We start from the raw sequence: 26,901 nt of genomic DNA, 5'->3' as shown, positions 1-26,901 counted from the left end.
TGCAGTGGATTAACTTGACTTTTTTTTCATATTGTGTTTCTTTCATTGTTAAACACCATACTTTTTTTACTCTAAGGTACCACCTGAGAACCTAGTACTCAACAGGTGCTATTGACCCCTGGGGAGCTCTCACTCCCCCCGTGAAACAAGAACTGTTACATAAAGGAAAATGATACAAATAAGATGCATAAGCTATCCTAAGTGACTTGTACTACCTTAATTAAACCATGTCAGTTTAGTAATCATCGACGATACTTGGACTTCAAAACCAAGCTAGCTATAAGCTGCAGTTTGAAAACAAAACCCTAGAAGTTTGCAATAGGAAGAACTTGATGTTGCCATGAAAGCTAGAAAGCAGTTTCCTAACCCTTCCTGAGGCTCCTCTGAGTCCATTGTGGTGCCAAAATTCCAGCTGCACAAACGCACACGGGCAATGCCTTCCACAGCTGGGTCACTGCCCCTCGGCCTTCTAGCCTGAAGCCACCAAAGCCAACTTCTGTACCTAGGACCACCACGTGGCATTGGGGTGACCAACGCTGAGCTCCCTTCTATTAACATTTACTCATGTGACTAACATTACTTGCATGAGTAGTCCAGGTGTGTCATCACCCTCACGAACAGTCTGTCAGTAATGTTACTCGCACGTATGAGGCTCTGCAGAATCAGGCCCTTCTGCAACCAGCTTTGGGCAAGGACTGGGCCTGTCTTGAACACCAACTTTTGATGATGCTTAATAAGTAGTTAGCAACTACATTGGGACTGAAGCAAAAGTGTACTTGTTTAAAAAAAAAACAAACCCACAGCAGATTGTAAAAAGATCTTTGAAAAACAAAACAAAACTGTGCAACTGTTTTTGTTCATTTGGATCAACTTATAACACATGGCCCTGCAAAGCAAATAGGAGTCTGTCACATTTGTATTTCTAATCTCATATTGTTCTGGGATATAAAGGCATTTTAAAAATCAAAAGGCAAACAAAAATTGAGAATATTTGTTAAGGTGTCACTCTGCAAGGCACTAGTTAGCAAAGACAGTAAGTACATAATCAGGGGCAAATGGGGAGTGTGCATGCCTACAGTTATTTAGTAAAATCTCTGAAAGTAAAAAGCAAGTTAGTCAAAAGACCAGTGGAAAAAGAAACTGTTCAGTGCATTTGTACATTGAGTTAACAGTGAAGTATTTCATTCTTCATGTTTTTACTTGGTGTCTTGAAATAATCCTTTTTCTCTCTCCATATTCCCACTTAGACATTGTTCACAGACTTATTTATTTATGAAGTCTGAAGGTTAGTCCCTACCTGCTGAGACTAATTAGCCCTGTTCTTTGTGTCCTATGCAATCCTGTCTGATTAAATGTACACATTTGTTTTACTTCTTTTCATGCTTCCTTTCACTCTACTTCTGCTTTACTGATTAATATTAAAGTTGTAAGTTGCAGTGATTTTTTTATTTCTATTTTGTCTGCATCTTTCCCTTTAGTATGCAAATTTCTATGTGAACTTTTTAATGCCTGAGAATTCGTGTGAGCCTTGTCGATCTCTGTATTATTATTTTTATTATTCTTTTTATAGAAGACAGTTTAGCTGAAACCCCCAAACTCTCTAAATATTGCATGACAAATTGGCTTTGTTTTGGAAACCCTATGTACTGAATGGCCCTTAGCATGAGCAGCAGGTTAGATTTCTGGAGGAATGTTTGGATTATTTAGTACAGCCTGTCCCTTGCTTTCAAACACCATTTCCATTAGGCAATTTACTAATTCCCATTGAAATTACTGTCCTCCCCCCCCCCCCCCCGCCCCGCTCCCCTCCTTTTGTTCCTTGCCCATGTTAAAGTTTCCAATTGACTCGTCCATTGTTACAATTTGTCACTGCTGGAAGATCAATTTGTTTTCCCCTTCCCCTCACCACATTATATTCGGGTAACAGATGCCATTTCTTGCATCTGCATTATTCTGCTCCCCATTTTGTTGCTGTGCAGGCAGAGCTCTGGCTAGTGACTTTACAAAAACGCTGCCTCAGACCCTGGAGCGAAGCAGCCCTCGCCCGGGCTGGCGGGGCGGGCGGCCCCGCTGCCCCCGCAGCCTGCGGGGACCCCGCGGCCGGGGCGCCCGGGACGGAGCCCTCGGCTCCCCCCGCTGCGGCGATCAGCCCGCTTTCACTTTGATTTCCCCCAGCGTGATGTTTACGCCACCACAACTTTTCACTTCTGAAGTCTGGGAGTCCTTGATTCTCCGTCCTGCCATGCTAATTAACTTCTTAGCAGTCACATTCCTTTTCCTCCTCTTTTTTTTTTTTTACATCAAGGACCAAAAAATATTATGCCTTACTATAATTTGGAAATATCTGATCTTCAGCGAGTGATCTCGCACATTTTCATCCTGCGTGTTATAACCGTAATAAATGCAAGGAGCAAGTGCTGCTTTAAAAAAGGCTTTTACTATATTATAGTGTTTATTATCATTGGAGTTTCTTACCTCCAAAGAGTGGCAAGAAAAATGTTAACGGTTTAAAAAAAAAAAACAACAACCCACCACCCTGTAGTCACATGTACACAAATAATAAGGGCACACATCCTTCAGGAGAATCCGGACTGCATGGAGATGATATGTTTATTAATGCTCAGTATGTAAAAGTTAGTGCTTTCCAAACAGCGGAGGCAGGGGCACTCGTTTGGGTGCTTTTCCCCTCACGTCCCCCGTCCTGCAGCTCTGGGCTACAGCGCAATTTTTAAATTTTTTGTAATTTTAATTTTTTTTTTGCCCCCCCCCCCCCCCCCCCCGTTTTGTGTCCCGGCCCCCCCCCGGCGGCGGCCCCCCCGCGCTCCCGCAGCCCACTCCCCTCCCCTCGCCCTCCCGCTCCCATGCCAAAAAGGATCATTGTTAGTTTCCTACTTCCCCCACCCTCCTCCTCCTCCTCCTCCCCCTCCCGCGCCCCAGACCTGTTTATTTATGCAGACGTCACCGGGGAGCCCCCGCCCCCTCCTGCATCTCATTAAGTGCCTGGTGTGTTTCTCGCTCCCTGTCAATAATCCCGGATCCCAGACTTCTCCGTTCCTCCGGATTTCGATCCCCCTTTTTCTATCTGTCAATCAGCGCCGCCTTTGAACTGAAAAGCTCTCAGTCCAACTTCAACTCACTCAAACCCGAGCGGCACAGGCTCCCAATATCCGCGGCGGCTGCCCCCCCGTTACAGCTGACTTCTTGGGTTTGTTTGTTGCATTTTTTTTTTTCCCCCTACGCCCCCCCCCCATCTATATATTTTTTATTATTATTAATTTTTTCGTGAGTGCGTGCGCGGGTGTGAGTGCGTGTGCGCGCAGTGCACGCCGACCAGCTCCCTGGAAGAAAGAAAGAGAAAATCCCGAAGAAGGAAAGGAAGAAGCCTAAAGTCACTGGTGCAAAGGAGCAAAGAAGAGACATTTCCCTCCCCTCCTCCTCCCTCTTTTCCCCTCCCCAGGAGGAAAGAGAAGGGGAAAAAAAAGAAACTTTCACCTTGGACTCTTCTTTTTTTGGTGCAAACTTTCCCCCCCCTCCCCTCTTCTTTTTTCCTTTTTTCCCCCCATTCCCCTCTTTTTTTTTTTCTTTTTTTTTCCCCCCCTTCCCCTTTTTGCAAAATTGCTGCTGGTGGGGTGAGCCAGGAGGAAAATGCCGCAGCTGAACGGCGGTGGAGGGGACGACCTGGGCGCCAACGATGAACTGATCTCTTTCAAAGACGAAGGGGAGCAGGAGGAGAAGATCTCCGAGAACTCCTCGGCGGAGAGGGATTTAGCTGATGTCAAGTCGTCTCTCGTCAATGAATCAGAAACGAATCAAAACAGCTCCTCAGACTCGGAGGTACGGGGGAAGCCCCCCGCGGGGCCGTTTCGGGGCGGCGGGCGGGCGGGGCCGCGCTGCCTCGCCGGGGCCGCGGCCGGGGCCGGGGCCGCCGCGCCGGGTCCCGCTCCCGCCGGCGCCCAACTTTCCTCCGCGGCACCAACTTGTAACGATGCCTTCTGTTTTGTTCTGTTTGTTTCTCCTTCCACCTTCTCCCCGCACCTTTCCCTTCTTCTTCGCCTTTTATTCCTCCCCTCCTCCCTTCTTCTCCCCCCCCCCCCCAAAAAAAAAAAAACCCACCCCACCCCAACCACCCCACCACCCCCCTCCCCAACTGCCCCACGCCGACCCCCGGCTCGCTCCCAGGCGGAGCGGCGGCCCCCGCCTCGGTCCGAAACTTTCAGAGATAAATCCCGGGAAAGTTTAGAGGAAGGTGAGTACGGCGGGCCTGGCCGGCACCGCCGCCCGCCTGCCCCGCACCGCCCGCCGCCCCTCCGCCGGGCGCCCGGCTCCTCTTTTTGGGACACTTTCTAAAAAAAGTTTTCCTCTCCCCCCCCCCCCCCCCCCCCCACCTTCTCTTCCCCTGTTGCCCCCGTCCTTCCCCGCTCCCGCTCGTGTCTCCCCCGCCATGTTAGCTGCGAAGAGGCAAGATGGAGGGTTGTTTAAGGGCCCACCATACCCGGGTTATCCCTTTATAATGATCCCCGACCTCAGCAGCCCGTATCTGCCCAATGGATCGCTCTCTCCGACGGCGAGAACGGTAAGTGCCTTTTTTTCCCCCCCTCCTTTCCTCTCCCTCCCTCCCCCCCCCTTTCCCCCAGCTCCCACCGCCGCCGCGCTCCCCGTTGCCCCCGCTCGTCCGCCCCGGCCCGCCGCCCCCTCCCCCGCGCCGCGCCGCAAACTTTCCAAACTCCGCGGGCCGCGGCGGGAGGGGGTTTGTTTACACTTCGCCATATTTCTTTTTTTTCCCTTTACTTTCTTTTTTTCTTTTGTTTTGTTTTTTTTGTTTTTTTTTTTTTTACTTTCAGTTTTGTGGGCAGTTTTCTGGAGCCCTCGTAACCTCCCCTGCGGGGGGGTGGGGAGGAAAAAACAAAACAAAATACAAACAACATATAATCCAGCCTCAAAACAAAACTGGAAATAAATTTAAAAAAAAATCAAGGAGTTACATTTTTTTTTTTTTTCCCTTCTCCTCCCCATTTCCCCCCTTTTCACTCCCCTCGGTTGGGGAGGGGGTTATTTACTCCCGGCCGAGTCTGGGATCCGCTCCCTCCAAACTCCTCGTTTTCCCTGGTGATCCGTCGCCTCCTGCCCTCCTCCGTGGCGGCTGGGCCGGCTCCCCCTCCCCTTTCCTCCCCCTTAACCCTCTCCTGCCCTCGCCCGCCCCCGGCCTGCGGCAGCGGCGATTTCATTGTGCCCCGCGCGGGGCAACGTCCCTTCCCGGCCGTGGGCGACGCGAGTTGTGTCCGGCCTCAGCGCGGGCGGCCCCGCGGCGAGTCCGCGTCCGCGTCCGCGCCCCGCCTGCCGGGGAGCGCGGGCCGGGCCCGGCGGCGCTGCCGGGGCTGGAACACGGCACCCCTGCCCGGTGGCGGCGGGGCCCCTCCTCACCTGGGCTGTTGCCGCGGGAGGCCGCCCCGAAGCGGCTCTATCTTCGTGTGTGCCTTGCGGTGCTGGGGGGGACGGGACCCGGGGGTTAGAGCAAAGGAGAGGGCCGAGTCGGGAAACAGAAATCGCCTCGCTTAGCTCTAATAACAACAACAACAACAACAACAACAAATAATCAAACAGGTCGAGCAAAATTCCTCCTGGAAGTATGCTGGCAGAAAAACAGTTTGCTGAAAGCGTCCGGTTTTTTGTTGCTGGTTTTTTGCTGGTGTGTTTTGTTTTGGTTTTTGGTGTTTGTTTTTTTTTTTTTTTTTAAAAACCCTGGGTTCAGTGGCAGGGGTGTGCTTGTCTGCACGCCTGTGCCTGGAGGTAGAGCAAGTTCTAGCCCAGATGCCAGGATCCCAGGAAACTTTGGGGTCTGCTGGTGCATTTGTACTCCCAGCTGTTTTTCCGCTCGTAGTGTCACCCACAGTGTGCTCTGCTCTGACATCAGATTTCTAAAGTGTCATCTTTTCTTCCCTTCTAAAGAGTTTTTAAAAATTTCTAGCTAAGACGGCTAAATCCACTGGGACTACAAAATACTACGTGTTCCTACCGATGGGTTTAGCATTGCTGTTTTGTTTCTTCTGGGTGTTTCTAAATCTGAAGCATCCCCACCATCACCATGTGTGTTTATACACTTTTTTTTTCCTTGTGGTAACAGGAGATAGCGATTTACAATAATAGATCTACTGTTTGGTTGATGTTGAAGCTGTACTAATGACTGAGGGCTTGGACAACTTCAGTGTATCAGATCTACAAGTGTTTTAAAGCATTAAAATATTAAACATCGGGTCAGTCTTGTTTTCACTTAGTAAAACATCAGTAGACACAGATTAGTAAATGCAGAGTGACAGGGGGGTAGTAAGGAAGGTTTTCTGATGTTGCATATGTTTAGAGCTGTGGTAGGGTTTTATTTTGGTAGCTTGTAAGGCTCTTGCAAGGAGGTGATTTCTGGGACAGTAGCATAGGGGTAACTGCAGTTTGCAATTGTAATGATTGGGAGGAGAATTCAGGGGCTGAATGCATTATATTTTTCCTTTTGAATACGGTCACCCACATGTATATGGATGATGGTGATAAATTCCAAATTCTATAAGCACCAGGATCCAGATGGCAAAACAATCTTTGTTACAAATCACTTTGTTAAAAATTGCGAAGCTTTGTATTCCCTTTTTTTTTTTTCTCCTTTTCACCTTAAATGCATTCCACTGTTCCAAGTGTAGGCTAATAGGAAGCACACCTCTGCTGCTTTTTTCTTTAAGCATTTTTCTTACAACAGCTACAGTTCTTTATTTTTTCCTCGTTACCTTTATTGCAGATCCTTTTTCCCTTAGCATGTGAAGATAGGATCCTTCAGCAGTTAGGTTTCCTGGAAGTATCCTTCCTCCCCTTGCTCCCCCACAGTTAAAAAAAGGCCTCCATAGGAATGTTGGGCTTGTGTGAATTAAAGGTACTGTACAAAAGATTACAGGTTGTTTTATTGTTGGTATAGCAGGTGGCCTGCTTGTGTTATCAGATGGATTCTAAAAGGATATTTCCACACTCAATAGGCAATTTTCTTATTTCCACATCCAGGCTCCAGCAACCTTCTCCTATCTTCTTAACCTTATTCTTTCACATTCCGTATGCTTGTTTGTTTGCCTACCACTTAATTATAGCCAGGAAAAATTAAAGTTGTTTATTTAGGCCTGAGAGCAGAATGTTATAAAGATTCAGTGGGATAGCTGTTGTCTGTCACATACTGTTTTTAGGTGGATTCTGGTTCTCTGCTGTACCAGCTTTCAATTCCAGATGAACTAGATCTTTCTCTCTCCTGTTTGTTTTTTTTTAAATACAGGTTGAAAAGGTACAGATGATTCTGCATAATTATGAATTTTATTTTTATTTATGTAGTTTTTCCTGAAGCCATATTTGTTGAGTTTTAGAGCATGCAAGGTAAAGAGGTGATGCAGATACGTAGCAAAATAGCTTTTCCTTTCCTTTTGCTGTTGTAGAATTTTAAAGGTCTGTGGGTGTGGGGTGTTTTTGTTGGTTTTTTTTTTCCTGGATTTTTTTCTTTTTGTTTTAATTGGGAGTGTAGCAGGATTATTGTGTTTTTTTGTAAATGTACCTGTAATTGTCTGTTCAAGAGCAAACTCGTGGGCAGCAATTTCTGCTTTACTGCTTCAGGAATGTGAAGAATTACGAAGTATCATAAAATCTGCTTATGATGAATAATATATTATCTCAAGAATAATGCTTTAAATACTGTAAACTCTTCATGAAGCTTGATAGGAATAATTTTATTTTTAAAAGTCAAGGATTTTTTGCATGTTAATCTTGCTTTTGATAGAATACTGTGGATTGCTTTTAAGAATAGATGTGTATTAAGTAGAGGTCTAGTCAAATAGTAATGAAGTAATGCATCTGAGAATGCCAGTTCCATACCTATGCTTGCAGAGGGACTGGGGTAGCTGCCTGTTAGGGATAATTAAGGAGAATGTTTTCCTTTTAGAGTTGGCAAATGAAGAAGTGGTGTATTTAACTTTTACCCTAAATTTTGAGCTTGGTTAATGCTTTCGGTGAGGGAATAGATGCATTGTGATTTGACACTGCTGGCAGATATTATTTTTCCTAGTGCTGTTGCATCTTCCTTCCCCCTAAATTGTTGCTTGCTGAGTGAGACTGTCGGAGTAAGCTTGCGTTTGGTCCTGAAGTTTGGGAGTTGGGAATAGCTGAGGTGGAGAACAGCCCCCTTGCCTAGATGTTACGTTCAGGAAGAAACTTTTCTTTAATTGACTTGAAAAATTGATATTTTTCTTTATCTACTGAGTCAAACAACGTAATCCTTCCTCATACAAAAGCTGTAGACCCTGGGGTGTGAAGGGTTAATGGTGGTCCTTTTTTTTTTCCTCCCTCCAATTGTTTTGACAACACTTTTCAAAGTGTGACATTCCAAGCCCTTGCAATACAATGTAATATTACTGTAATTACACAGGTCATTACATTTTAAATAGAGAACAATAAAATGCTTATCGCACTGAAAAAGAACAGGTGTTCTTGCCCTTCTTTGGTATTTATGCTAATTGTTTTTCATCTCCTTCAGAAATATTTATGGCTGGCATGTTAAGGTTTCAGTCTCGATGTGACAATATTAATTCTTTACTAATCTTTATGGTTGAGGTTTAGTGTCTGCAGTGTGGATTATAGTATTAACGTCCACCAACTAGTTTAATAATGTAGATACGACTTAATATGTCAGCACTTTGGTACTTTATGATACATAGCTATTCAATGGAGAGTGAATTATTTGCTTTTTTTAAAAAAATTTTGAATGGACATGCTTTTAATAAAGTTTCTGGACTTGTGTAAAAACAAGCTATTAAATAAGAACTGATGATCCTGTGGTGTAAATCAAATGGAACCTCCATAAAGAAACTTTCCTCATGCTTAATTAGGTAGATTGCTGAATCACTCCGCTATAGCATTAGCATAGCTGGTATACAATGGCAAACAGACCGTGTTTGTTAACGTATTTTCGGTAAAGAAGCTGATTTATTTTTAATTCTCCTCTTTTTTTTTTTTTTTTTTTTCCTTTCCCTGATAAGATTTCATTCTGGAGCAAATGCTGCATTGCTTAGTCAATCAGCTTCTCTTTAGGGGGCTATGAAAATTAGTTAGAGAAAAGTTTCATGTTTCTGGGACCTTGCAAAGCAATATAATGCAGTACTGTTACTTGAGTGTACAGGATAATTGCAGGACTGCACTTCATTAAAAATAATATTTGCTTTGGAAATCGAACAATTTTAATAGGTGCACCAGTGGCTGATCTGTACTGAAAAAAAAAAAAATACAGTAGATGCTTTTGCGGGTTTTTGAATGCATTCATACATGGACTGATGATGTTGAGTGGGGTGTTGTTTTTTTTTTTTTTTTTCCTCCTTCCTCTTCATTTTTTGTTCAAGCAAATATGTGCTGATTTGTCAGCTGAAGTTGGAGGGGGGGAAGGAGTATGTTGCAGCTTTCATTGGAGCTTGTAAACCAGAATGTAGGTAAAAATGTTTTAAATTTGTCAAGACTTTCATGACTGGGCCCCAAAATCAGATAAAAAATGTGGTGTAGAGAAAAAGGACAGCTGCAGATTTTTTGTGTGGACGTGTGTTTCTGTACCATGACTAAAAACTCTGAGGACCTTTTCCCAGCTGTCTGGGAGTTATGTGGAAGTTGGATTATTGGCAGTTAAGCATGAGACAACCTGGATTTAGCAAATGCTCTCCTACACAGGAAGCAGATGACATTATCCTGGGGGAAGGGAGGAGATCCTTCTCCAGGCACAGCCCGGGGGGAGACGCCTGCTCCCCCCCCCCCCAGCCTCAGAGCAGACAAAAATGAGGGCTGGCAATAGGCACATATAAATATAAAAGCGGTCGGGTTGTCAGTTTGGGTTTTTTTTCAGGGTTTTTTGGTGAAATCAGACACTTTGCTCCCACACCGGGGCTGTTGTGAGAAGTTTTGCTTTGGGGGGGGTTTGTGAGGTTTGGGGGGAAGTTTAAAGCTCTGTTCACCAGGCGTCTCCTCAGTACCGTGTCCTGGCAAATATGTAAGTAAGCCTTAAAACTTTGACTTCTAATTGGGCACATTTGTGAAGGAAATGGTTAATTTTACAACCAAAGGCAAACTTGCACCTCGACAGGTCTGCTGAAAGAAATGTGCCACAGTCGTTTGCTGGCAAGCACCGCAGGGTCATAAATCCACGGGGTTTATTTACAGCCTATAACACTTATGAATGTTAAGATATTTGACGCCACGCTGGCCTTATAATATCCAAGGTCCACAGACACTGGCAGTGGGTCAAATTTCTTTCACTAATTATAAGCAATGAGAGATGGAGTGTGGTGCTGGGGGTGTGTGGGGGAGATATGGAAATCCTCTCTCCCCACCCAAAAGCAAAGAATATTTCTGCTCCTCCTCCCAACTGCTGGTTTATGTTTGTGCTCTTTTTACGTAGGCTCTGAAGTTTATAATTAACGCTTGCAGTGCTGTAAAGGCTGGGCTGTGGGTGACGCAGCCAGGCTGAAGGAGGGAAGAAGTTTAGCACAGCTTGTGTCCTTTACAGAGGTCTCGGCAGTATTGTGCAGTATTTCCTAGATACCGACACAAGCAAACATTTCAAGACAGATGACACCTGGAAATGTCCTTTAATTTTCTCACGTACCGCTGAGCCGGGGAGGAAAAAAAAAATGGCATCAGGTTTTATGCAAAAGGTGGATGCTTGGAAATACGTATATTAGACTGTTTTGTGCGTATAAAACAGGGCCTCTTAAAAAGCAGCAAAATCCCACGTTAAGGGAAAACATGCACTGAACAAATTAAGGTGTTGAGGTTAGAGGTGGTTTTTAGGGGAGAAGCCCTGTGTCCTGCTGGAAGGGACAATCTGGGCTGGACACGTAGGTCAGCATGGAGGGGCAAGGGGAGCAGGGGGGATGTGCTGAGGGTAGTGTTTTGGGAGGGGGTAACTGGGGAGAGGCATGGCGAGAGCCAGGGGCCGCTGGAGAGAAATTGGAGGACAAAGGAGGGATGTTGGAGCTGGAGGAGAAATTGTAGAAACTTGGGGGGGGGAACCGCCAGTATTTGAATGGATGGTTGGAGGGGAAGCTTGGGATCCGGGGATTGACTCTTAAGTGTCAGGAAAGTCTGGGGCCCGAGGAGAAACACTGCTTCACTCAGCAAAGCTCATTATTCTCAGCTCGCTTCCCATTAAACACGCTTTCCTAGAGTGGACAGTCAGATTTGAAGTGCTGCTGTCTTGTCTATGCTGGGGGTTTGTGTGTGTTTTTAACAAGATAATGCGATTACTCAAATATGCCTAGGTATTACTTTTAGCTTTAATTTCTTCAGCAGTTGATTTCGGGTTCCCCGTAGGTTACTGTTGTGCTTGGAGACTAATTCAAGAAAAAGGCAGGGTTATGTGTGTGGTGGAAAGCTGCGCTCCTTTGCCCATATGTTTTTCTTCTACAAGCCATGTAAAACCCGACTTAAAAAAAAAAAAAATGAGAGGGCTGTCAATTTGGCCCTTCCACAAATAGCTGTACAGTTTTGTTGAAGGTTTTATGCATTTCCCTAATCAATGGAGCGCTGTGACTTATTAGCCCCCGGGGACAGATCCGAATCCCCCAGCACCACGCTGCAAAGCTGGTGTGGTATTGTACCTTTTTAACAGGTTATCAACAAGGATGTTCCTCCAGTTCCCAAGACGCTTCCCACCCCCTCCGATTCTCCCCCCTCTGATTCTTTCCAGCAAAATCTGTTCAGTCTCGCGCCTTTGTTTTAGGTAGGCTAAACCCTCGACCCTTATTCTTCGTGGGGTCATGCTCAGGCAACCGGGCAGTGCTGAATGAGTTAAGTCGCTGGCTGAAGTTTGGCTTCATGCAACTAAATTTGAGGCCTGGTAGGCATTAGCAGGGCACAGCACATTTACAGAGCTTAATTAGTACGCGCTGTAATTGTTCATGGTCTGCCAGAAGGAGTAATGTTCAGGAAAAGTGGAGTCGTTCTTCTGCAGTCTTCAGTTTTAAAACGATAAATCACTTGCATATTTGTGCAGTGATTCAAATGGAGCTGAGACCTCTCCATCTCAACATGTGGTAAATTGTAAAGTCAATGAATTGCAGATGTAGGGTACAGCAGATTCTCTAAGAAAATGCGGAATGAATGGGGAAGGGTGATGCTATAAATACGTACTGAGAAGATAACTGGGTTTCTACTTGCTGTGCCAATTATGTACTAAAGATATTAGCAATTTTGTTTTAATGTATTTATTTTGAATTTCTTTAAACTAAATATAGGGGTACCACGTTACTTCACTTGGTGAGGTTTTTATTAATGCTCCAGAACAATCGGTTTCATATGGAAATGCGCGATAGCCATATTAATACAAATTAATTCATCATGGGTTATGTTGTAGCTGTTACTAGAGGAGTTTATAATGATGGGACACTTTAAAGTGTGGCTGCAGCAACTTACAAGAAATGTTGCGGTAGAGGATACCTTTATATTCTAGTTGGGGGAAATACTGGGAATATTATATATCTCACCAGGGTGTTTTGTATCTGCCCGTAATTCCTTCCAACTTCAGAGAGACTTTTTGGGTGCATTAATCTGACAGCCTAGAGCCTATTTTAAAAAAGCAAAACACAAACAAAACTACGCTATACAGATTGACATCGTAAATGCCGTGTATTGTTTTTTTTTGAGTGCGGAGAATGTGTGTCACTCTTACTGCTGTGAAATCTTGTCTTCCTTGGGCTTGGTCCAAGATCCATTGAAGTCAGTGGAAAAAAGGCTTCTATTAATAACGAAGGGCTTTGGATCAGGCCCCGTGTGTCTTGTACCAATGGCCAACTTCTTCAAAAGTGGATAAAGGTATTGAAAAAGGCAAGCTCAACTAAATGTCATATTGATATATTGCTGCTTCTGTGGTGTCCTTTGCTCTTGTTAAAAAAAAAAAAAGTTATGTTTCCAATAGTACTTTCTTAAACGAGCTCCTGCTTCTGCAGTATCTGACTTTCCCACAGAAGTGCAGAGCATCCTGGCAGGATCAGGATTTGGTCCGAGACTGTGTTGCATGTCAATACTGCTTTTCTAATATGAGTAGGTGGATTTGTATGGAAGTTGTAAAAGTTAATGATTGTTCTCTGACTCATATGCTGCTGGTTTCAGCAAGGAAGAAATTACGACAGGAAAATGATAGAAATTATAGGAGATAAGTAGGCTTTGGTGAGCGGAGAATGGATTTGCATTGTTTGAAATGCTTTTGCTGCTTGCTGAACGAAGTGTGAGGAGGGAGAAGATGGGAGGGCAGCTTCTTTTTGGGGTCAGATGTTTCAGGTACCAAACTCCTGCAGATATTCAGCCAGGAAGTGAGGCTGAATTCAGGAGGGACTCTCTGTGATGTTAAAAGTCCCATAAGCATTTTGTTAGTCCTACTGATACAGTTAGTCCTGCCTAACTGTTTTCCCCTCTTGGCAGAACAGGTTTTAATGCCCTAGGCTCCGTGGGAAGTACGATTGCACGCCTAATGGCTACCAAGTATGAATATGTAATTGTGCTCAACCAGTATCTATCTTACAGCTTTGTAGGGCTCTCCAGAGTGTCTGTGGTGTGAAAGATGCTGTATACAACAAAATCAGTCTCTGCTTTTTAATTCACTAGTGATGGTGATGCAGCTGAGACACCAAAAAAATCTAAAAGGAGGATGTAGGAAGTCATAGTTAGAAAATGCCAAACTGAAAATGCTGCAAAGGGACTTTCTGGGGAACATGAGAGATTCTTGGATGTCGATACAATAGAAACAAATTGTCCTGTTTTAAGAAAGGGAAAAATAGAGCAAGAAAAGGTGGGAGCGTACATCTCTGAGCACATCCAAACTCCCACTGGAGTCAGTGACTCCTTAAATAATGATCTGGAAAAGTCTGAGGCTATAGGCTTTTCTATTCTGGAGACAAACCACTACATGATTTCTGTTTTTAACTGATGCAAATATTTAATAAACGTTCTCTTGGAACTGCTTAAACCCTAGCCTGAATAATTTTAGCTTGGTTAGACCAGTGAACTGGTTTGGGAGCATACACAATAAGAGGTTTGCATTGGTTTAATTAGATTTAAGAGATTTATAAAACTAGGGCCACTACTCTGACATAGGCAAGGTCTGGAAGACGGCATATAGATGCTGCATTGATCTACGCCCAGGCTGAACAGACTGCTATTGAAATTACGCTATTATAAATGTTTGCCAATATTAAAGAATCCAGGGGAAGGTATGACCTTGAATGAACACATCAGAAGAATAAGGTGGCAATCAGTGTTTCTGCCTTTGTTTTCTCTGGGACATTGGCAAGAAGGTTTTCTCCCTTTGAAAGGAGTTACAGGTTATAGTTGTCTGTCTGGAAGTCAAGTTTTTGAGATTTTTATTGTTATTAACCAAATGTCTCGGTTTGCTTTGATGCCTGTTACATTGCCCTATGGGCTTTTTCTTAATTCTTAAACTACAGCATACAATGTAGCTTAAAACATGTCTGTGTCAATTTAAAAAAAAAAAAAAAAAAGGTACTTTACAGGAGCTAGTCACAAACATAACTACTGTACTGGTCACAAAACCGCTGTGTAAAGAATATCCACAGAGCTTATTTTATCTGGATAGCAGCTACATATCCTTACAATCCCCAGGGTTATTAAAGGCCAAATGCCTGGTATACATAGTTAGTTTATTTTCCATTGAAATCTGTTGCTCAACTACAGTACTTGAAAGTACTTTGTTTTTAATTTCATAAATATGAAATTAAATTTCATAAATATGAAATTAAAAAGTGAAAACTAGAACCTGGGTGTAGCTGGGTGGTTGTAAATGGGAATTGGCGTGTCGTTGCGCTGCTGGTATGCCTGAACACGGGTATCGGACTGGTTACGTGGGCACATCTGTGTACATGCGTGTGATGTATATTATTCGTGAATGTATACTTGGTTATCAGGTGTCTATTCAATTTTAATTGACAATATGAGATTCCTGTGGTTACTCTGTGCACAGATTGCCTTGGGGCTCTACAGGGTTTGTGGGAAGAAAAGCCTTGACAAGTTTCCATTAAGCCCTGAATCAGGCAATTGGAAAAGAGGAGAATGAAAGGAGCTGAAAAGAGGGACAACTTGTTAGTGTTGCATTCTGCGCTTGCAACGAGAAACCTCTTTTAGACAAGAGTGGTTCTCAGGCCAAGAATTTCAAACTCGCGGAGAAACCTGTCCAGAACACAAAAGTTGTTTGAACGGGGTGCAGAATTGTCACAGTAATTAGAGCAATCTCCGTTTACTGAGTGGCAGCCTTTATAAAGGACAGGGGATAAAGGGTTCAAATTCATCTTTCTCTCTCCGATTCACTTCTGATGAACTGCCTCTGTATATGTATGTGTATATGAAGGAGTGTGTGTGTGTGGCCACATTTTCAGCTACTCATCATTCGATTGCCCTTGTTTTAAAAGAAGGACTTGGGTTTCTTCTTCCTGCCTTGAATGACATTTTCAGGCATTTTACTTTATTTATTTTTTATTGGTGCTCTAATTTGATATACAGAAATAAGAGCATGCTTTGGGGAATGTGCTTGTGCTCTGCTGGAGGGGGAACCCCAAATATTTCTCAGTCAGTTTCTCCTCTTATTCGATCCCACATCTTTGACTCTTAGGAGCAGTCCCATTATTTTTAATAGGATTACTTGTGAAGCAAGAAAAGTGAATCAATAAGGCTTGGACCCTTAAAGTTTATCCTCTTGCCACTGCAAGGTCTGTCCAGAACTACTGAATCAGCTGGAGTTTTGCCATTGCTCTTATTAGGAGAAGGATCAGGCCCGTGGATTACATGAGACTGAGTCTTGTGAACAAGCCAAATAAAACCGTAAAAATCAGAGTTGTTGTGGTGTGCGATGCAGGAGTGTCTGGAGGCCTTGGTCTGGGCTCCTTTTGGTCAGACGCTACACAGAGAAAAATGGGAGTGAATGAGCGAGCGAGCAGTGTGGGTGTTCTTGCCCAAGAAAGAAAATGTGACTGCTAAATTTCCTGTATGCCTTTACTTTTAAAGAAAAGAAAATATTAAGCTCCTTGATTTTCTTCAGAATCAACCTGGGTGCAAAGTTAGTCATTTTGATGTCCATTTACTTAGCTGTTTAGGCTTTGTGATTGCCTTTTATTTGTTCTCCCTGAAATAATGTAGGATCTCTGCTTTGTAAAGGCTTGGAGGTAGCGACCTTGGCTAATTTACTTAATCATTTAGTCAGTGTTATGTTTCTCCCCTTCCTTCACCACTACATCTGAATGCAGAGAGAGAGGAGCCCTTTATCCTGATGTCTTCACTCTGTTTTGTGTTTCTCTGTATCACGTTGCCTTCAAGGCCTGTGGTATGGCTGGTTAGGCATTGTGTTGGGACCCTGTGAGTGTTTTATGTCTAATTCATCCTCCCTTCTTCTCTCCTGGAGACCTGGGATCAGCCAGCATCTGCACTGGGTTCCTAAGATATGGACCAGAGGAAAAAGGAAGGTCTTGCTGCTGATGACAGAAACATTGTTAAAGTTAGTAATTCCTCATGGCTGTGAAAGTTGTAGCTCAGAGGTCATGTGCAGTTTTTGTATACAGATTTTTTTTTTCTCTCCGCCTCCACCTCCCTCAATTATTTTCCACTGGATGATGATGATGAAGAATTTGGCTAGATCTTTTTATACTTTATCAAAAAGCAGATTTATTTTTTCCACAGGGTCGGCCCCTAGCATGAAAAAGCTGTGCAAAAATTGCTTATCTTGGAGTTTGTGTTGCAGAAATGCCTGTTGATGTTCAGCAAAGCACACTTCTGTGTGTGCTTTCTCAGAGCACGCATTCCCCTAGTTCACTTGCCTTGTCTGTGAGCATGGTGTGAGAGTACGGGGGGGGGGGGTTGGGGTTCTGAACACGTAGAAGTTGTGTTGTAGGCGCAAGGAGGAGTTGGGAGACAACAATTTTCCTGGCAGTAATAAGCTGAATTGCTTATGCAGTGTGGGAGCATAGAGTCAAGTCTGTGTGTTGGACAATGTCATGGTCAGGTTGAACAATGTCTCCATTTTCAGATGATGCTATTTCGTCTCAGCCATTGATGGTTTGCAGACCAGTTGTGATATCTGCCATCCTGAACGAGTACCCAGTGTGGTACTAATTGTACCAGGACTAATTGTTGATGAGAATGTACTTGTTGCAAATTATGGACCTCTCTTGAACATGGCTTTCTCAGTCCTATCCCTTGTGCATTATTTTCTCAGCTGGTAATTAATTTCTCAGTTTGGTAATTTGTCAGTAACTGGCATCTCTTCAGTAATGAGTGCTCTGTAGTAATTCTCCATCACTAAGGGGTAATTGCTGGCCCTATAAAGTCATTGATCTCTTTCATTTGCCAGCCGGATAACCTTTCCTGTTAGACTGTTGTGACCAAGTTATCCATCGCAACAAAGCCTAACTACATCTACAGTCGATGTCCCGCCTGCGGCTTGATACATGGAGAGAGAGGGCTGGAGGAAGCTGGTTTTAAGTCATGGTCGCAAGCAGGAGCTCATGACAGCACCAGAAAGCTTTTATTTGATTTTACGGTTACGTAAAATCTAGCTCAGCCTAGAAAAGCAGCTGTTGAGTTTAGCTGAGGTGGTGACGCAGAGCAGCTAATGTCCTCTTCTCATTGCGTGGCATTTCCTCAAGCCTGCTTTTCTGCCTGGCCCCATCTTGCTTTTCTGCCTCCCGTTGGGGTTGTTTCTTAGTGCGATGGTAAGCAGTTTGGAGATATGCTTCCCTTCCTGGGAGCTGGTGGTGCAAATACAGCCACGATCCTGCACATGCGCCGGGCTTGCCTCTGTGTCAACCCTCTGAAGAACTGTCCTCAGCCCAGCTGGGTCCGTGCATTTGGGCTTGTGGGATTGTGGGCTAAATTTGTGATCCCAAGGGGAAGCTTACAAAGTTTATTTTGGAAACAAAATACTCGGTGAAGCAGGAAGGAGGCTAAAGAGAATACTGGAAAGATAGTGCAAATGAGAAGCAAAAGTTTTTCATTTACACTACCTGCTATTGCTCTGGTTTGTGGATCTAAGTAGAAAACCGTCAGTTTTTGGAAATCTTGTGAGTTGCCTGTCAGCATCTGCACATGCCTAAATACCTTTTAAATTTGTTTTTGTTTTTCCTGCTCCTTGAACACATTAGCTAATGCCACAAGGAGTGAGCCGAATTCTCACTCTTTTTTTTTTTTTTTTTCTTTTTTTTTTTTCCCCCTGCTGTTGGAATTGTTTGTTAAATTCCAATTACGGGCTTGTTCAACACCTGTACAAACCCACAGCCATTGTTAAGGGAATAATTTGAGGACAATGGGGTTAACGCAGGTGTACACAAGTGCAGAATTTGGATTGCAAAGTCTCTGTATTACTCTGTGTGCATGAGAAAGAGAAAGAAAGAATTCAGCTTAATTGTCAGATCCCAGATATAATTTGTAGGACAAGCATTTGGAAGAAGGGTAAGTGGGAAGGGGAAGAAATGTCTGAACATGTTCAGACATGGCACTGAACACATATGAAATGGAAAGTTAAAAGGAAATAAATACTACACTCCTCTTTCCTCCCTACCTCGCCCTCATACCACTTTCATGGAGTCACTTCTCAAGGTATAGCTGCACAAAGCTTGTTGGTAACGATCTTGCACACTGATTGCCTTCCGAGTGATCATAGCTAAACCTGAATGTTTGCATGGAACTGAGGTACTGGGACACTGTGCTGGTTTGTGGTGCTAGCAACCACCAACCCCAATTGCACCCTGATACAATCAGTAAGTTGCATTAGATGTACGTTCACGTGGGTATGCTCGGTTTGGTAGGAGCAAAATCAAGGGAGTTGGGCTGTTTGACTCGCAAGATTTCTTTTCTCTGAAGCTAAACGTGTGTAGTCTCCAAAGGTGACCTACTGTCTCATGCCACCAGAGTAACCCTCTTAAGATGGTAAGAACATCAATAAAAGCCAAGAGGATGAAGTCCTAGAGTCTGTAGGATGTCTCCTTCTGGTATGCTGTTATTGACACAGAGATCTACAGTTTTGTGTAACTTCATGAATATCTAGCAATGGGTGATCTTTCTTTCGGGTAATTCCAGTAAAGGCTAAAAGAAGTTCGTGCAGAATGAAAACCAAGATCCATGTCCCTGCTGTCACAAGTGGTTGTAAATTGAGATTGGTTTCTCTTGCAGTTTCATCTTACTTCGGTTTCTTTCCTACTCATGGGAGTTCCTCCAGGCAAGGATCAAACTTTCTCTGTTATCTTAAGTACTCTGTGCATTTGGGGTACAACTAACTAATAAGTAGGAATAATTGTTAGTGGTTAGATAAACGTTCAGATCAGTTTATCCTCTCGGTGATTCGCCTGTGAGAACTAATCTTGACTGCTGCAAATAGGTTTGGTATTTGGCATTTCAATTTATGTAGGAGGGGAGAAAACGGCCGTTGCCTGTGAAATGGTTCAGAAGTTACTTGCTATTCTTTTTCAATGAGTAATAACTCAGCTGAGTAGCACGACGGGAGTCTCGGGTACGGAACTGTTTGATTGAGAGAGAAAACGGTAGTTCCCTGTCTTGGTTATGCACCAACATAATTGTGTATACACATGTGCTCAGAGGAGGACTTGTTATCTTCCAAACGCTGTTGGGCAACCTGGCTTATACTGAAGAAACAATCAGCCTTCTTTATTAAAGGTTCATTTGAAGTTCTAGAAAGAAATATTTCTCACTGATTTGAGGCTGTCTGGAAGGTGGCTAAAAATAGTCTTTCAATGAAGTGTCATGGTTTGGTCCACTGGAGATACGTATTTTTCTCTTTGGTGCACAGTGTGACCTTCTCCTGCCAAAGAGTGTAGTTGCACTAATATAATGAGTAGTGATTTGTCCTAAAACTTTGAGTAGCTTAACCTCTGAATTGCAAATTGTTGAGGTGATCTTATTTCTGGCAGGTGATGTAAGTTAGTGGTTGTGGTGGTTCTTTGCCTTTGCAGCTGTGTGAATTTTGTTGAAAAAAATGAAACTTTATGGGTGAAAGACTCAATTTCCTCCTTCTACTTGGATAATAATTTTTAAAAGATAATTTAATGATTTTGTTTTAATTAGTGTATATACACTGACCTAATGGAAGATGAAACTTTTGTTGGTATGCTTTTCCTCACGATGTTTACCAATACAGATTGCATTAGTTTCTGCTGTTTGCACCCATTTCTATTGTGTTGTTAGTGTGTTAGTAGCATTATGTACCTGCTTTAGAAACTTGTATCATTCAGCCTGTTCCATACTACGTACAGTCACTACAGTATATGTTGTGTTTAGTTTGTTGGATAGCAGCTATATGGGGTAGATCATCTTGGAGTTTACTGGAGGCCCTTTTTATGCAACTACATGACTCCTTTCTGCTAAGGTAATAAAACTAGTTTCTTTACTGGGAATGCTTGAACAGGCAAGGTGCCTGGCATCTTGTTCTCTCTGATCCCGACAAAGACCCAGGTCCACTATTAGCTGATTCTAACTCACGTTCAGGGCCAAATCCAGGGAAATGTGGCCCTGTGGTGAATGATCCTACTGTGCTGAAAAAAGCCAAGAAGTGATGTCCTATTAGATGACGAAGCCAGAGGAGCAGTTAACATCTGGTGTTATTTGAATGCTTTTACAACTTGAATGAGCATTGCCCACCCAAACTGAGTCCCAGGTTTCGTATTTCATTTATACTTCTGTGCCTGCAAAACCTGACAGAGTGGTTCATCCAAGAATTGCAGTAGAAATACTTGGTTTTAATCAAATGAGCCCATCAATGTAGTCATAGGTACAAAAATCTTGGAGCAGTTAAAAATGGGAGAGGAACTACATCTGAACTAAAATGAGACTGACTTTTGTGTGGTGTTTTTGGATGGCTTAATGGCTACAAATCTATGAAGATATAATTAGCTACTTTTCAGGGTAACAGTTCGTTTTTAACATAAAGCTCTCTTTAAAACAAATGTTTGCAGATTTTATACAAGTAGCACTGCAAATCTGTGCTGTAAGCCTTGAAAATAGTTAAATAGATCTGATTATGAACCAGGGGTTTGGTGCAGAAATCTGGAAGAGATTGATAGGGAAACTATTAATACCTGTTAGATATTAATATATTATTATTTTTATCTATAACATCAACATGTATAATCTATATAACATCAACATATATAATCTACATAACACCAATATCTATATAATATATAATATCTATTAGTATATTAGTACCTATAATATATACTTATGCATATGTGTGTGTCTACATATATTAAATATGTATGTGTGTGTATATATAAGATTTTTTTCTGCAACTTTGAGGTCATGGCAACGTTTCAGAATCAAGTGTCTGATTATTTTCTTGTCATTTGGGAGGATCTTTTTTAGGGGAGGGCCTGTCTGTCTGTATGTAAGAACAGGACTGCCATTAGGTGCTCTGCTCAGTGGTCACCCTTTGTATGAACGTGCCATGTGGTTTCCTCTAACTCACCTGGTATTAGGCCATTTAAAGACAGGACTTGCAGCATTGCTTGGTGATCTAAAGCCATGGACATGACTGTGACCAGGTAGCATTGTTCTCCTAGCTTGTGGTTGTGAAGGTGGACGCTTGTGTGGGAGAACAGAGACACTTCTTATATCAGCACAGATAGAGTCCCTTACATACGAATTTTTCTGAATTCATGGTAGGCTGGGCTGTGCTCCTCCAAAGCCCTCCTTCAGCTGCAGAGTTACCATCAAGATGTGATCCACTGATAGCTGGAACTCTAAAAGGTAGTGGTTGAGCTTCTTCTGAGACTTGCTGTGCGTTGTTGTGCACAGAGGCAGGTAAACTGTGGTTTGGTGTTGGCTGGTGGCATAACACAACTTAGTGGTGACATGGCCGTGTAGGACTGGCTGTGTGATACTTGCATGTGCTCTGTCCCCAAGTGTTCTGTGGTTCACCATGGTTCATGGTACAGTGGGGTGATCCTTGTTGGGAAAATCCTGCTTGAGTCTCAGGTATATTCCTTGACATTATTCCTTGAACAAATGTGGGCCTTTAAGCCGAAGGCTGTGTCTTGCTCTGAGGGAAGGCTCGTGCCCAGGAAGGATCACCACAGCCCTGGGGAAGTGGACTGCTCTGCAGGCCACGTTTCAAGCTCAAGTCGCAGTGCAGCCGCAACCCTTTATGAAAGATCCTGATGAGAGTTTGGGCCCATGATATTTAAATATGTCTGTGGTAATATAATCAGCTGCCACCCACTACTCAGCTTCTAAGCTGATCCTAAAATAACCTTTGGTAGCATGACACATGTGAAGCTTCCCTCCCCTCCCGTTTAATCTCCTGTACACAGCCCCAGTGTAATGTTTATATGACAGTCATAAGGAAGGCTCTGTAGGTGTATCCAGGCCTTTTATGAGAGCATGACACGACATCAGTTTCTACATTTATCTCCCTGCTCCTTGACGTTCTTGTCTCTGCCATGCTTTCAGTTTTGAAATGAAGAAAAGTGGTGTGGAGCTGCTCTATCTCATCAACGGGGTGTGAGCTTCCACTTTCCCAACTTGCTGAGTGCTCAGTGTCCTTTGTGAGGACACATGATTTGGACTTTCCCTCTTCTCCCTCCCTTCCCCTACTGTTCTTTCACAAGAGTAACAAACCACAAATGGATGTTAATGGCTCCATGCATAGAGACATATACATAGGCTGTCTGGTTGCTGAGAAGATTTTATTGGCATAAATTTGGAATATTTACAAGTGGCAAATTCACTGGTGAGATTATGCAGGCCAGACTAAATGAGCTCTGAAGGGCATTTATAACACCTTCAGACAACCAGCCTTTTCGTTTCTAGCAAAGGGGTTTATATGCATGTGTGTGCATGCGTATATAGATATATATATTTAAAATGTAAGTATGTATCTATGTCTTTTTTCTTGCTCTGAAATACAGAAATAGCATTAATATTTCTGCTGCTGGCTGTCCATAAAACACAGCAATCCTGGAATGATAGGGAAGCTGTATGTGTGGAAGACTGCAGTATGGGGATGTCTGTAATTAAAGCCACTTTTGTAAAGTGACATTCCTAGGTGGTCAGTCTGGCCCCCCTGAAGCTCCTGAGGGACTGTAGGTAGTGGTGGGGTTTCTTGGGTGCTTTGCCAGGGTTTGACAGGTGGCTTCCCCAGTTAGGTGGTGGAAAGCTGCTTCTTGGGCCAACCCTGGTAACGCTTCAGACTTGCAGTGCTTACAGAGGGCGTGCAAGAAATGTAACTTAAAATCCTTGATTTTCTTTGGCCAACCGCTTGAGGGGGAAGAGGGGAAGGGGAGGAGGGTGGAAGAGCGGAGAGCGAGAAAATGCCCTTTTGTAGTAGATTTAAACAAAAGAATATCCAAGAAACACTGGCCGTTTTAAAGCTGTTTGGAGGGTTTGCGTGTTAGAAGTAGTCCCAGCTGAGAGACATTGCTGAGCAGAGTTCAAGCAAGGAGGCCAAAGGTGCAGCATAAATATAGTTTGTCAGATTGTTGCTGAAATAAATGAACATTATCCCATGGAATAATCATAACTACGTATATGACATAAATACAGTCATTGAGTGGTGCCACAAAATACTTAATGGCTTGTAGTCATTGTGCCTTTTGACCTGGAAGGAAAAGGGTGTGATCCTGTTCCAATTATAATCAATGAGCCTTGCTATTGATCTGTGGGAGACTTTGTGAGTGTGGAGAGCGGGGATGGATGATGTGGAGTAACGGCTGGGGGAGTAAGTCATTGATGGACTATTCTGTTTATTTAGCTTTGATGGTAGCATAGCACTTGGTGCTCACTTGCTTTGTGATTTTTTTTTTTTAACGTATTGTCTTAAATCCAAATGATTGTTTAACAACGCTGCGCCTAGTAATTTTACAAGTAGCCTTAGGAATTCATTCATTGTGTAAAAGTGTTTCGCACAAGAGCTGAACTGCTAGGAGAGGTAGAGAGAAGGTACGACAGCCTGTCCAAGAGGACACCTCGCTTGGCAGAGGGAGAGGGATGATGTTCCTTGTTTGTAGTCCGACTTGTCTTTTAATGTATTTTTATTGGCTAATCAATGTACAATAGGAATCCACTCCCTGGTCAACTTAAGCACCACTTAATTGAGAAATAAATGATAAACCCATTATGCTTTGCTAGTGGAGAACATTTCAGGGTGATTATGGGTGCTCTGCTAAATTTTTTGGCATCCCTTGAGTGAGACTAATTGCCTTCCCTCAGGGCGCTCCACAAGCTTGGGTCACATCCTGGCCTTGAAGCCAATGGGAGTTTTCCTATGGATTTTTTTTTTTAATTATTATTTTAAAGAGGGCCATTGTATACCAGCCTTTGTCTCTGGTGTTCTGCTTTCCCCTGAAAGCAGGACCTACTTTCACCACTGTGTCTGTTTGGTTGGCTCTTTGCACGGGATATGGATGCTCTCTGTGTCTCTGAATCAAGTCCCTCTGCACTGGAAGGCTGGTTTGTTGGGGACTCTGCCAGGGGACGGCTGTACCAGCAAACCCTCAAAGCTGTGATGGCCTTTCGGCTGGTCCAGTGCCCTCTGCTTTTTCCAAGCAGCCTGACCTCAGCTGCGCTCCCATCGCTGGCTGCTTGAGCTCGGCCGCCACGGGAGAGTGGTTCCAGCACAGTGATCCATGCAGTTCTGGGACAGGGCTCTGACCGCTTGGACAAGCTGGATTTTTTTCAGATCCGGCCTCTTGCCAGCGTGGTGCATGCCCTTCAACAGCCAGTGGAGTTAGCAGTCACAGTGGATATCCATGAGCCCGTTAATGAGGAGCTGGACGAGGGAGCGCTGCGTCAGACAGGAGCAGGGCAAGCTTTGTTTAATCGGCTTCTCAAGTCCAGTCTCTAGCTACGACAACTGATTTGCAACGGAAGCCGTCAGGGCAAGCTAGGATACAAAAGCCTGAGGATGTATTATTCTGCTTGGCTTTGAGGCTTTGTGCTGGCTGCTAGTGATAGCTGAGACTTATTAAATTAAAGAAAAAAAAAAAATCCACTTATTAGGTGCTCCACTCAGTTCCTGCTCACTGGATAGACTTTTGGCTGCGCTGTACCTAGCGCTGCATCCAAGGCACTGTCAGCACCCATCTCCTTTTATGCCAGGATGTCAACCTGACACCTGTGCTCCATGGCTGGAGCTGAGCCTGCTTGGTGATAGAGTAGGAAGTCTCCTCTTCTGAGGGATTGTGACCTGGGAAAGGTCTCCCTATTTTGGAAGAGAGAATAGATCTAAAGCATTGAGAAACTTTCCAGTTGTCTTCATAATTTCTTGGATGCTCATGATGCTTCCTGGTACTATTTGAGCTTGCCTGTGTGGGACTTGTGGTCCTCATTTGCTTTTGCAGCTATTCTGACAATTAGGGAGTTGTGTTGCTCTTATTTCTGCTCTGCTCAGCCCCGTGCTAGGGGAACAGGCTGCATGCAATTTATAAATAAATATTTATTATTTTGAGTGATGACTGAGAGAGAGGGTATTTCCTGGCTGCGAATGACTGGCTGGAAGAGTTGGAATCCGCCGGCTCTGGGGTGCCAGGCGATGCCCAAACCTGGAAATCATTATTGCTTTTTTTTCTGCTGTGACCCCTGCCCTTCTCTCCCGTGCAAACCTGTGCCTTGTTCCCATGCCAGCTTGACAAAAATAAACACGCTGTTAAGATCCTCCTCTCCCCCCCCCCCTTAATTAAGTGTCTGGTTTGCACAGGGATACAAGTAGCTTCCTTGCCTTGTTGCAGATAAGGGTGATAAGGGTCTGGCCTGGAGACATTGCTCCATACCCACAGCCTTCAGTGGGACAGGAGTAACAGTTGCAAAATTGGGTCCTGATTCTTGCCACAGCCTTGTCTGCTGCCACCTCTTCCCTGCCCAGCCCGCCTGGGTCAAGCGCGGGGAGTTGCTGTGTTCTCTTTCTACCCATTAATCTGCTGAGTGTTTGGGACATTGGGATTTCTTTCTTCAGAGCTTGACAGGCACAAATCACCAGATGATGGGCTTGTGTGGGAATTGATGTCTTTGAGTGGTTTTGGAGTTTTTGATTGGGTGCTCCTGAGACGTTGGGAAGCCCTCCAAGGGAATGACCTGTGGGATTGATGCCAACTGTACTTTCAGAAGTGACCCGAGACACTTGGAGCTGTTCCCAGTGTTCAGAATTATACTGAAATACTAGCATGATGAAAAAACAAATGTAGAATTGCTAAATGTATGTTGTCCAAAGAGTGTGCGAGCTGTCGTAACTCTGCTTCAAAAAAAAAAAAAAACCCCAACAAAAAAACCCCAGTGGCCCTCTCATGATTTACTTCAGCTGAGCATCAGGCCATGATGAGTCTGATTTGTCTCCGTATATAAGCCATGCATCAGAATAAAAAAAAAAAAAAAAGATGAAAATGAAAGAAGTACTTGTAATTTTTTGGGGGGGCACACAAAAGGCAGTGATAGTATTAGAATAGAAAATGTGAACCAGAGACAGCACACAGAATACTGTAATTTTTTTCGGGGCATTGATTTGTATCTGATTTAAATTTTAGTGTAGAGAAACAGAATGATGTTTTCCAGGTTCCAGTAAGGTTTTAGTGTATCTGCTTTCTATCTGTGCGGAATTTCCCCTTGCCACCTCCAGAAGGAGAATATTTTATATACCATTACTTTAACTACTTTTTGATCTGAACTTAATCATCATCTTTTACAATGTTTAGGTTAAAGAGGTTTTTATGGTGTTCTGGTATTGGCTTTGAAAATTTTTAGTCACTGATATCTTTGTTGCTTATTAAGTACGTTTTAATTTTTAAATGAAGACTTCTATCTAAATGTTGGTTTCTTTTGGTGGAGATCTTTTTCTAATTATGAAAAGACTTCCTA

At 43.6% G+C, this 26,901-nt stretch overlaps 1 protein-coding gene across 10 annotated transcripts in view; it reads left to right on the top strand.

Moving 5' to 3' along the window:
* The first annotated feature begins 3,319 nt into the window (after positions 1 to 3,319).
* The window catches only part of TCF7L2 (transcription factor 7 like 2), a 179,852-nt gene continuing 156,270 nt past the window's right edge, over positions 3,320 to 26,901 (top strand). For all 10 annotated transcript variants that reach the window (XM_050898624.1, XM_050898623.1, XM_050898621.1 and 7 more), the window contains exons 1-3: positions 3,320 to 3,834; positions 4,180 to 4,246; positions 4,449 to 4,573. In XM_050898624.1, coding sequence (XP_050754581.1) covers positions 3,646 to 3,834; positions 4,180 to 4,246; positions 4,449 to 4,573 — 381 coding nt within the window. In that variant the 5' untranslated portion in view covers positions 3,320 to 3,645. The remainder of the gene's footprint in view (positions 3,835 to 4,179; positions 4,247 to 4,448; positions 4,574 to 26,901) is intronic.

The sequence above is a fragment of the Gymnogyps californianus genome, chromosome 6 (assembly GCF_018139145.2).
Source record: "Gymnogyps californianus isolate 813 chromosome 6, ASM1813914v2, whole genome shotgun sequence".
Taxonomy (NCBI): domain Eukaryota; kingdom Metazoa; phylum Chordata; class Aves; order Accipitriformes; family Cathartidae; genus Gymnogyps; species Gymnogyps californianus.
This window is presented reverse-complemented; position numbering and strand designations above follow the sequence as displayed.